This window comes from Megalobrama amblycephala, linkage group LG13 (assembly GCF_018812025.1).
Source record: "Megalobrama amblycephala isolate DHTTF-2021 linkage group LG13, ASM1881202v1, whole genome shotgun sequence".
Classification (NCBI taxonomy): Eukaryota; Metazoa; Chordata; class Actinopteri; order Cypriniformes; family Xenocyprididae; genus Megalobrama; species Megalobrama amblycephala.
In genome coordinates, this window is record NC_063056.1 from 28,308,772 (window position 1) to 28,320,621 (window position 11,850).

Consider the following 11,850-nt stretch of genomic DNA (forward strand, 5'->3'; position numbering starts at 1 on the left):
TTAGTACCTTTCTGTACCTTGAAAGTGGTGATTATATTGCTGTCTATGGAGTCATTTACCTCTCAGATTTCATCAAAAATATCTTAATTTGTGTTCTGAAGATGAATGAAGGTCTTGCGGGTGTGGAACGACATGAGGGTGAGTAATAAATGACAGAAATTTCATTTTTGGGTGAACTACCCCTTTAAAGTCGCAGTGGAACTACTAATAGATCTTTTCTTCCATATTATGTACATCTGAGTAAAACAGATTTTCAGTAAATAAAAAATGTAGGCTGGAAACCATCCATCAGTTGTTGATTGGATGCAGGCAGATTTGACTGTAAGGAGGAGGGGTTTAAGGGGACTAAATGATTGGAGAAGTCCAGAATAAGTCACCAGAGAGAAGTCTGTTGTTTTAGTGATGACATTTTAATTCAATAACAAGGTCAAAAAAGCTTTTAAAAATGAAACAAATGCACAGATGAATTGTTCACGATGAGATCAATAACATTAATTTAGAAAACAGATTCTGTGCCGACTTTAACTATAACATTTTGACTATTATAATTTAGCTACACTACTTTAAGGCATCTGAACTACTGTATAACACTGTACACACTATATAAAAATGTAGCAGCATTGCTATATTTTAGTTTCTATATTTGTACTTAACACTGACTATAACACATACCTTTGCACTCTTCAACTGTCATTGGACCATCAGAGGATGTCCAAGAAAGTTCCTCCCCCTGTGGGGAGACACACAACCATCTGCCAGACACTGGGTGCATCTGGGCTGACAGGAAGTCCCCTTTCTTTGTACAACTCAGTTTACTCTGCTGGCAATCAGTGAGACCTTGAGTATTAAGATAGAAAGAGGACAAATAGAAAACAACATTTAAACCATGAAAAAAAGCAATATTCCTAGATGGTCACTCCTGCCTCTGAAACCTGTGATCTACATTTTGACAGAGCTGTAACTGTAACCATGTACACCTGCTGTTCTTGAATTTGTGTGAGAGTTGGGCTGAACTGATTTAGGTTGGCCTTTACTCACAATGAGACACACTGAAGGCTCCCTGGGCCACAGTGGATGTTCCCGAGGGGCAGGGAGAGCAGAAGACCTGCCCTTCTTCTGCTTGAAACGTATCACGCGGACACGGCGTACACACACCACCACTGGAAAAAGAACCAGCTGGACACAACACTGTGTGTGAGAGAGGATAAAAACAAACACACAGTGAGCAGAGTGATTAAGCATGGGTAATGATGGTGTAGAGTGGAAAAAGAGGAGAACGTTTGACAGATACAGAAGGGAAGATTAATAATAGAGGATGAGGAGAAAGTGTATGCAGTTTGAAATATTACATAAACCCACACAAATACATTTACACATTTTTTCACACCACATTTCTATTTTCGTACATGCCAGTAAGCTAAAATATGCATCAGTTAAAGAACTTTTATAGGTGCATATTCAGAAATGCAAGTAAAGCCATTTTTCTTTATGGTAAACAGGCCAGTCTGTCATTAAGACGACCAAATGGTACAGAAGCCAACCTACCACACCCAGTGGATTGTGGGAGCTGCTTATAGCCAGCCATGCAGCTAAATGAGGGAGGACTGGAGAAAGCAAGAGAGCCATCAGAGAGGAAGATGGACCGGTATGACCCACTTCGGATTAATTCCTTAACACTGTTCAACAGTCTCTCTTCACTAAGTGCTATATCTGTGAAAAATAAACATGCATTAATTTAGAAAGAAAAGTACATGGAATAATAAAACACATTAATGATTCAGTGTAATGTCAGTGTGAAATAAAACATTTGATATTAGATAGGAAATAAGTATACAGAAATTGACTAGATAAGGCACATAAAGGCTGTTCTTACCAATGTCATGAAGATCAGGGAGAGATGTTATTGGCAGGTCAGAGAGGCGGGCCCTAAAGGTGATGCGCACAGTGACTTCCTTGTCAGTCAAACACTCAAAAGACACAGACGATTCATCACAAACTGCAACAGAGCTGGTCTGGCCAGATGAGGTCAGCTAAGACACATAAACAAGTATTCAAAAGAAACAAACATAGTTGTATATGTAGGTTTTGAAGACCTGCACAGTTTGTTGTCATTCTACTGTAGGTCAAAGATACCTAGATGTTGATCATGACACTTGGAATGAATCAAATACTGTAGGCCAAGTAACAATTTACTTGTCAATCTAAATAGTATTAGAGGGGAAATTACTGTTTGGGAATTTACTTTATCATATTATGCTTATTACTTTTTGTCACACATTAAAAATGTGTTGTTTATACACAAATATATATATATCTCAAAGCAGACTGTGTGTATTGTACCTGTAGGCTGCAAAGACCTGTAGCTCTCATGTCTCTCAGCAAAGCAGCTTGTAGCTCAACACTCTGGGTGCTGCAACTCTTTTGACCCTCAGCCAGCGACATCTGCAGCTGTAAGTACACCTGCACTGTCTGCAATACCTGAGGCTCTGATTGACATTACAGATACATAGTCGCTCAGTAATTAGAGCATCAAGACTTCATAGAAAGTCAAATCCCAAAAGGACACACTGCATTAATCTTTGAGCGTTTTAACAGGTAAATAGAACAATGTGTGTGTGGCCTTTACTTTGGCAGGTGTAAGACAGTGGAGCATCATCAAGCCAGTTTCTCGCCTGGGGATCACACAGGAAGCTGGCGACAGGAAGGGTGTTGACATAACCTTGGTCACAGAACAGCTCACAGCGCTGCTTCTGCTGACCTGCAACATTTGCAGTGCTACACAGAATGGCACCATGGGAAATGTCACCGAATGGAAGGGAGCACGCAGGCACTGAAAAGGGAAACAAATAAGGGAAAGTCATGTTGCCACAAGCATACAGTATGCTAAAATTTTAAAGTCAGCATAAAATCAAAATCTACAATTCTTCTTCTTTTTTTTTAACTAAATATTACTGTTTTTATAATAAATTATTTACAGTACCTGTCAAAAGTTTGGAAACATTACAATTTTTTAATGTTTTTGAAAGAAGTTTTGCTCACCAAGGCTGCATTTATTTAATTAAAAAAACAGTAATATTGTGAATTATTACAATTTAAAATAATTGTTTTCTATTTTAATACATTTAAAAATGTAATTTATTCCTGTGATGACAAAGCTGAATTTTCAGCCTCATTACTCGTCTTCAGTGTCACATGATCCTTCAGAAATCATTCTAATTAGCTGACCTGCTGCTCAAGAAACATTTATTATTATTACTATTATTATTATCAATGCTGAAAATAGTTTTTGATGCTTAACATTTTGGAGACTTCTTTCAAAAAACACCCTACATTTTGTTTTGTTGAGAAGCCATTTCACTTGTATATACGTCACAATAGGGAAAATATTACAAATATATATATATATATATATATGTTGCAACTTCCGCTTAATTCCAACTTTAAAGAAATGCAAAGTGTGTCCTAATTCACTTACTGTCACAGGCTGGAGTTTGTCCTGTGCTGCGAGAGGTCCGTGTTGTTGGCAGCTCCTTTCCGCTTTGAGAAACACACCAACAGTCGGACAGGTCACACTGCAGGGGTAAGAATTGCTGGCCGTCCTGCACACATTCAGGCTCATACCCCACACCGACCTCTCTCTGCAGTGCCAGACTCTTCTGTAGAGAACACCAACCTGGACCTAAAACACAATGTTGGTGCAGGAACAACATTCTTATCAACCAATCAGACGTTAGGATTAGTTTTTGGGTCCAAGTGAAAATTCTCAACCTTGTGGTCATGACCCAATATGTTCAATGTACAGTGTAGTATTTCTACGAACTATATATTCATTTTGAGCATACTTTTTTTTTTAGGTTAGATTTATATATAAAATATGCAGACGTACTTAAAACATTATGTGAAATGTACATGGATTGAAACAGCTAGATGGAGTGCAACTGCATGGTGCAAAACGCAGTTTTTGAGATATGTTTTTGAACTTGAAAAACATAATGCTCGTATTGAAACTAAATTCCTATCTCCCTTTTATTTCCCTTTTATGGGTTGGTTACAGTTACGCGTAGGTTGATGATCGAAAATCAGATTGTACAGGTGGATGGATGGATGTATGAAAGAATTACACTGCAGTTCTCCAGAGGGATCGACGATGGCAGGTTGGATGACTTGTCCGGTTATTGGACTCACGCACAACCCTGCGAAAGGCCTGAACTGGTCTTCTGGAGTACTGAAAATTCACCGTCCTACAGACGTGCACACAAACAATGAGACAGATACACATGAAATGCAAACCTTCATTGGTTAAAAATGAATGTACTCTTTATGTACAGTACAAACCAAATAACTCAAAAAGAAGGCCTCACCTCCTCACATGAAGGGCTGTACGTGTAAGTGATATTAGAGCTTGTTTGTGTCCAGTCCGAAAGCAGGAAGTGACTTTGGAGCCTCTGGCATGTAGTTTGGCCTGGGAGACAAATTATTACAAATCAGCTTACAAACTTATTCACAATCCATAGATTCAATGATAAACCCCAGAGGTTAAACTAGCAGTTCCCCTAACAACCTTGATTATTATTGAAAAGATTTGAGAAAAACATGAGATTGGACTCTTACACTGCTGAGGGGCTTCAGAACGAGACATCAGAGAGCCTGTGATGTATCGACCCTCTTCATCAACACACCAACAGTGACCTATGATTTCAGACAAAAAAAGAAAGAAAATTATCCACAAATAAATACTGCAATAATGTTTTCTGTTGGCAGAAGTATACTACTGTTCAAAAGTTTGGCATCAGTAAGGTTTTTTTTTAAAGAAATTCATATTTTTATTTAGCAAGGATGCCATAAATTGATCAAAAGTGACAGGAAAGACTTCTATATTGTTACAAAAAAATCATTTTCAAATAAATGCTGTTCTTTTGAACCAGACTCCTGGTATAAAATATATCACAGTTTCTACAAAAATATTAAGCAACACAATTGTTTTTAAAAATTACGGTAAGAAATTTTTCTTGAGCACCAAATCAGCATATTAGAAAGATTTCTGAAGGATCATGTGACACTGAAGACTGGAGTAATGATGCAGAAATTCAGCTTTGCCATCACATGAATAAATTACATTTTAAAATAAATAAAATAGAATCCAATTATTTTAAATTGTAATAACATTTCACAATATTACTATTTTTACTATATTTTTGATCAAATACATGCAGCCTTGGCATAATAGACTTGCAAAAACATTAAAACATCTTACTGACCCCAAACTTTTGAACTGTAGTGTATGTGCCAAGCTTTTTTATATGAGGTAAAAAGTACCAGAGTATGGTCTCACCTGTGCTTTGGTAGCACTGATTGGGCAGCCATTGGCCATAAGCGTCACACTGTGGGATGTAGGGCTGGTACCCCAGCATTAAACTCTGTCTGTCTTTGTCACTGGCCATCAGTCTGCTCTGCCAGTAGAAATGTAAGGCTGTCGAGAAGCAAAAGCATATTCAATATTAGTGTGGGTAAAGCTTTACAGCAAATTTGATAAGATCTCAGATGTGTCTGCTCCCATTCTTACAGCTTTTATTAAATAATTGTAATGAGTAGGGAGTGTTTACTAAAAAAGCAGATCTGAAGAATACAGAGTGGGGTCTAAATGTTTAATTTAAGTTTTTCCATTTCAAATTATATTATCATAATAAGAATATAATAACATCTGACCATCCGTACAAAGCGTCACATAAGTGACACAAATTAGTGACCAATAAAAAACAAAAGACTGTACTGGAATGAGCTGCGAGTCTCAATGCTGAGTTGATGTTGCTCAGCAGAGTTTGAGAGATGGGGATCTTTGAGGAGCGTGTCTGCTCTAACTCCTCAGGGCTCAGATAGACATTCTTAGCCAGGAGGAAACCATAACCCACAGGCACATGTGAGTTGTTTGAAACAGAGATTAGCTCCTCAGCCTGCTTCAGGAACATAGAGACCTGGCTTTGAACAACAGAGCATGGACCTGGACCTGAAATGACACAAATGAGATATGATGAAGATTATTTAAACAGATTGTAAAGCAATATTTGAACAGATAGTAATGTCACTAGATATATTAATTACTATATTGTATAACTCACATTTGGGGATTTGTCCAACTGGAGCCTTGTTATCTGCCGGCATGTCTCCTTGAGGGTTAACACACCAGCATTGACGCAGATGAAAGCTCCCAAAAGGAACACTGAAGTCTGATAGTGGACCTGGATAACCAGAATCTTCTCTTCTGATCAGTCTCCACAGAGATAACGGGTTCAGAAAAACTGATGGTCCATAAATTGCCTCAACGTTCCCATCTAACAAGTCAGATGGAATATCAGAGAACTTCTCAAATCTCGCCAAGACAGGGAATACTCTGTGGTGCCCAGTCTTGAACAATTCAGATACAAAGGCTCGGAATGACGCCATTGCTTCTGTGTTTTTTGCATAGGCTCGCAGAATTCCAAGAAGTTCTGATACGGGCAAGTCTTGACCGGAATTAATTATTCGAACCCACTCACGGTAGAACTCAATCACTTGTTCTGGAGGTCCATCGCACTGGATCTGGTGCCAGCTGCCGTCATATGCACAACGAGGGATGTACACTTCTGAAAGCTGGGTTACAGAAGATGGATCTGAGAGAACAGAGCGGATTGTGGACAGGAATTGCTGAGTCGCTGTGGCCTGGCACCTTGTCGGACCTTTGGAAGAAGATCAATAGAGGATAATATATCCAATCACAACATATTTTAAATCATAAAAAAATCATATTAAAATGTCATAATCCACTTAAGCTCTACAGTATAAAACAAGATGTCAAAGTGACTGGTTGTTTATTACATATGAGCCAGATCATTAAATGTGTGTCTAATTAAATGTATGATTATATCTCTGTAACTAATTATCTGCGTTTAGCGTTCAAACTCACATTGAAGAGAGCTCCCTGAACTCTGAATGCTGAGTTTTGTTCCAGATGGGTCCACGCAGAAACAACTTTTGCCAAGGCACTGTCTTGCTACGTAAGCACCATCAGTCTCACATTTAGGAATGAAGACCTCAGATCCTGCAGAACTACTGGCTTTGACTGCAATCGCCATCTTACGTTCTTTCTCACACTGGGATAAGCATTTCGGCCTGGACCCAGTAGTGCGAGAACCTGGTATCTCCAGACCACGAGAGTCCACACACCAACACTCTGTGTCCTGACATTGAACTTCCTGGTAAAGTCCATTCTCAGTGCACTGGGGAATGTATGGAGTCGAGGTAGAAGTCACAGACTTGCAAACATCTGATTTCTGGAAAATGGCACGAAACAGTTGACCCAACTGGGTGCTTTCTTCTGCCTTCAGCTGTTTTATGGCTTCTCGAAGGGTATTGAGAAACTGCTCATTCTCAAGAGCCAATGAAATAAGCTTAATCATATCTTGGTTGGTTTTCAGGTTCACAGAACGACCAAATGCATCAGAAATCTCCTGGTCTATATTAAGACTGGCAGAGTCATCTGCGAAAGTCTTGGCCAACTGCAACAAGTCGGTTGTGGCCTGCATCAGACCAACTTGACTGAAAACTTGACTGAAACTCAATGTACCACTGTTTCCAACAGTGCCAGTGAAGTTGAAATTGCCAGCGTTCTTAAGGAATTTCCCCCCAAAGAGATTCTCTTGGAGTCTCTTAGGGTTCGGGGCAAGAGCAAGAGCTTTTAGGGCAAGAGCCCCAGAGGGAAACATCCCTTGGAGGAGCTCTGCCAGGATGTCTCTGACATTTGGACGCTCCAACTCTGGCAACGACTGCAGAAGACCAGAGTTGGCCAAAAGCTCCAGGAATTCAGGACTGCAAGTACTAAGAAAAGAGAAAGTGTCTTTGGAAACAGGGAACACGTTGCTCTTGCTGAAGTCTCCAGCTGAGCCATAAAAAAGCCTGGAGAGGGCTTGTCTCCTCTCAGACATGCAGTCTTTCACTCCAGTGCCTAAACAAACAAGAAACACAACATTAGTCAGTGCACAAACTCCATTCTACTTGAAGTTTTACTTGGCAAGGGACCGGTAAACCAAAAATTCAACAACAAAAAAAGATTTGTTTTTGCTTCATTGGTCCCTTGGCAGGTAAAATCATTTAAATAAGTTCAAAGATCACAAAAATTATAGAATAAATTGTACAATTAAACCACCGTGAATTTCTACTGCTAGACTGTATTAATACGAGTAGTTCACAATGTGTTCACTCATGAATTTCAATGTACTATTTGACTTCCTGAACATTACTTTTTAATGTTATTGATGGATAAAAATCAAGATTTACTGTTGCCAGAGATGCCGAAAAGGCATCATGGGCATGGCACATAATTATGGAATATTCCATGAAAAACACACAGATGCAATTAAAGCCAAACTCACTGCATTTTGGTACTCCATACTGTCGTGTGCCAAAGATTTCTTTGCCATCAGTATCCACACACCAGCACTGACCACCGGTCTGACACTGGGTTGGCACATACACGCCGTTATCAGTACAGGAGGGTACAAAGGAATTGCCAGCCTGAGTAGCTGCAGCCCGTTCATTCTCACATGGGGTGGGACCTTATGAAAACAACACTACTATTATACAGATGTAGCAAATACTAGAACTGCTAAAAGGTACATTTTAGTCCTGAACTGCCAGTATAGTATTTTTTTCTTATATTCTATGCTTGCATGTACATGAAACTAATGTTTATTAGTCACCACAAAAAAAATTATTTGTTTATTTTATCACAGAAAAAGTATATTTGACAACACTTAATAAAAGCTATATAAAGTAATGTTCATGTTAACTAAAGTATTTAACTAATGTTAACTAATGAAATCAAAATGTTGCATACATCTAAATTTCCCGCTCACGGCCAGCTGGACAGCAAGGTAGCGGCGCTGTAGGATTCGATACATGTTTGACTGTGCAAATGTACTTCCTGCAGTCTGGTCTGAAAATGCTGTGTCATACACCTCATCCAAAAGCAGTTCCACACCTAGACAAACCGAAATCAAAACAGTTAATCTTTATAATACAGAAAAGGAAAAAATGGAATTCAGTGTTTTGTGAGTGCAAAATGGTTATAGTTTATGGATCACTCTTTGCTGAGTTTTAACATACAAACTATTTTTTTGGCCCCGTTCTTTAACCTGAAATTGAATAACTGAAGAGGTGTGTATCACCTGTGCTTGTCATCTCTCTTCCACGACTGTCTGCACAGAAACAATAACTAGAAAGCTCTGGGTAGGCCTTTCTGAAACCACTGAAGGTCTGGAACACTTCTGGGTCTCTGTTAATGACAAGAAACTTCAGTTAAATAAGTCACTTATAGCAGATGCATTTTAAACTGTTAGCAAAGACTAACAGTTTAACTAGGAAGACTGGAAAATTAGGAAAAGGGAAAACTATAAATGCTACTTCTATCTGACACAATACTGCTGTCTGGTGGTAAAACATGCACAGCTTGGGCTGGTTTCCCAGATACATACGTCTAGTCCTTCACTAAAAGAGCTTTCAAAAGGGAATCTTTATTCAAATAAATTAAATTTAAATGTGAAAAAATCATCCTTATTTGCTAATTTAAATAAAGTTTGCGGTCAGTAAGATTTTTAAAGAAATTAATACTTTTATTCTGCAAGGATGCAATAAATTGATAAAAAATGACAGTAAAGACATTTATAATGTAACAAAAGATTTATATTTGGGGGAAAAAATGCTGTTTGAACTTTATATTCAGCAAAGAATCCTAAAATTGAATCATGGTTTCCACAAAAATATTAAGAAGCACAACTGTTTTCAACATTGATAATAACAAGAAATGTTTCTTGAGCAGCAAATCAGCATATTAGAATGATTTCTGAAGGGTCATGTGACACTAAAGACTGGAGTAATAGTAGCTGAAAATTCAGTTTTGCTACCACAGAAATAAATTACATTAAAAATATATTAAAATAGAAAACATTTAAAATTGTAATATTTCCCAATATAACTGTTTTACTCTATTTTTGATCAAATAAATGCAGCCTTGGTGAGCTTACAAGACTTCTTTCAAAAACATTTTTAAAAAAAACCTTACCGACCCCAAACTTTTGAACAGTACTGTAAGGTTTGAAGAAACAGCATGTCTCACCTGTTAAAGGTGTGTAACAGATCGAATATCATCCTGTCAGTGGTGTTGACAAACTTGCACTGCACAGGTAAGAAGCCCCCATCATCTGAGCACTGAGGGGGAGAGGGTTCTCCGATACCATGAAGGAGTCGACGCTGTCTCACCTCACAGGCACCAGGACCTAGGGTTAAGGGTTTAGATACATTTTACATCTGATCACAATGTATCCATTTAAGTATCAGCCAGCGGAGTCAGCAATAAAATAGCTATGAAAACACATTTAAGCAGAAAAAACTCTTGACCTTTCATTCAGAGACTCATCTAAACTGTTCAACTAATGCATCCAGGGAATCAAATGAATATGACACTGAATAAGTGAACTCACACTTTAAGAGTTTTCCATTCTGCCTGGTTCCGTAGATCTCCATGCCTTCTTGGTCCACGCACCAGCACTGGCTACGGGACGCATCACACTGCACCTGCTCGTACTCACCTGAGTCCAAACACACTGGCACTAGGGTTGCGTCTCCAGTCTGCAGTGCCTCTTGTCTCTGAAGCTGGCATGATGTCAAACCTAAAGTGAGAAGACAGGATGTGGTCAATTCAAATCAATTTATTCAATGGACACACACAAGTTATGATTTTGCTAAATCCTTATATAAACATTACCTTAAATACGTTAATCATGCTTAATATTAACAGCATATCGCTGGTGTAAGCTTGTGACCTTAAGTGCTTGCTCAAGGATTACGTTTGGGTTCCCAGAGACCCCAAGCAAATACACTAGCATTTAAAAGTTTGGTGTCAGAATGATTATTTAAATCATTTTGAAAAAGTCTCTTATGCTGACCAAGACTGCATTTATTTGAATAGTCAGTAATATTGTGAAATATCCAATGATAGTATTTTTCTATAAAGAAACCTAATTAAATAAATTAAATTTTAACAACTGACATTTATTCATGTCTTACATCAGGGTTTTCAAGGACCCCAAATGCAAGTAAAGCATTTTTTTTAACGGAGGTCGTGTTGTCAAGTTGAAGTACGATGAAGGGCTTACAATGAACAATGGTTCCATTTTGTCGACTCCCAGGTATCTCAAGTCCCTCTGCATTCACGCACCAACATTCACCACCTCCACGATTACACTGAACATGCCTACAGGAATGGATTTTTTTTTTTTCAGACTTTCACAAACAACATGGTAAAACCATGGTACATTTGTGATTTTATATACAGCATTGGTCAAGTTAATGCACCTGAAGCGGCCATTCTCAGAGCACTGGGGGATGTGTTCATGTTCCTGTGCTGCACTGACAGACCTCAGCTGCTCACACTGACTCAGACTCTCTGTCTCCAGCTGGTACTCTGAGGGTTTAAAAAAAAAAAAAAAAAAAAAACAGGTGGATGATTTTCCTAATCTAAATAAGCTTAAATACAGCTCCCGGAGAGACAGTAAACATAAAGGTGGTGTTGTGAATAGACCAAAGACACTCACCTGAAATCTTTCCACATATCAGAGTGAAGATGCTAAGCACTGTGGCAGTTAGACAAAAGAGTTTCATTTCTTCCATGTTCCGCATCTTCTCTAGGATGCAAGAACTCTCCTAGTGAACACTACAAGACTGCAGCATCTTTTATACCGTAGCCAAGATGTGCACCGTCATACCCGTTCAGCATTCTGTTGTTTTACGAATTTGTCTATCAAAACACTACCCTCTCCA

At 38.5% G+C, this 11,850-nt stretch overlaps 1 protein-coding gene across 1 annotated transcript in view; it reads right to left on the reverse strand.

Moving 5' to 3' along the window:
* The window catches only part of tg (thyroglobulin), a 40,203-nt gene extending 28,379 nt beyond the window's left edge, over positions 1–11,824 (reverse strand). Inside the window, 23 exon segments of the mRNA XM_048151816.1 lie at positions 673–837; positions 1,039–1,188; positions 1,546–1,710; positions 1,874–2,030; positions 2,341–2,486; positions 2,627–2,830; positions 3,476–3,679; positions 4,122–4,190; positions 4,193–4,241; positions 4,362–4,462; positions 4,612–4,689; positions 5,333–5,470; positions 5,771–6,004; positions 6,117–6,713; positions 6,941–7,978; positions 8,406–8,588; positions 8,870–9,013; positions 9,201–9,307; positions 10,148–10,307; positions 10,512–10,700; positions 11,187–11,284; positions 11,386–11,494; positions 11,625–11,824. Of these exon segments, the coding sequence (XP_048007773.1) occupies positions 673–837; positions 1,039–1,188; positions 1,546–1,710; positions 1,874–2,030; positions 2,341–2,486; positions 2,627–2,830; positions 3,476–3,679; positions 4,122–4,190; positions 4,193–4,241; positions 4,362–4,462; positions 4,612–4,689; positions 5,333–5,470; positions 5,771–6,004; positions 6,117–6,713; positions 6,941–7,978; positions 8,406–8,588; positions 8,870–9,013; positions 9,201–9,307; positions 10,148–10,307; positions 10,512–10,700; positions 11,187–11,284; positions 11,386–11,494; positions 11,625–11,709 (4,570 nt within the window). The 5' untranslated portion in view covers positions 11,710–11,824.
* Between the last annotated feature and the right edge of the window lie 26 nt (positions 11,825–11,850).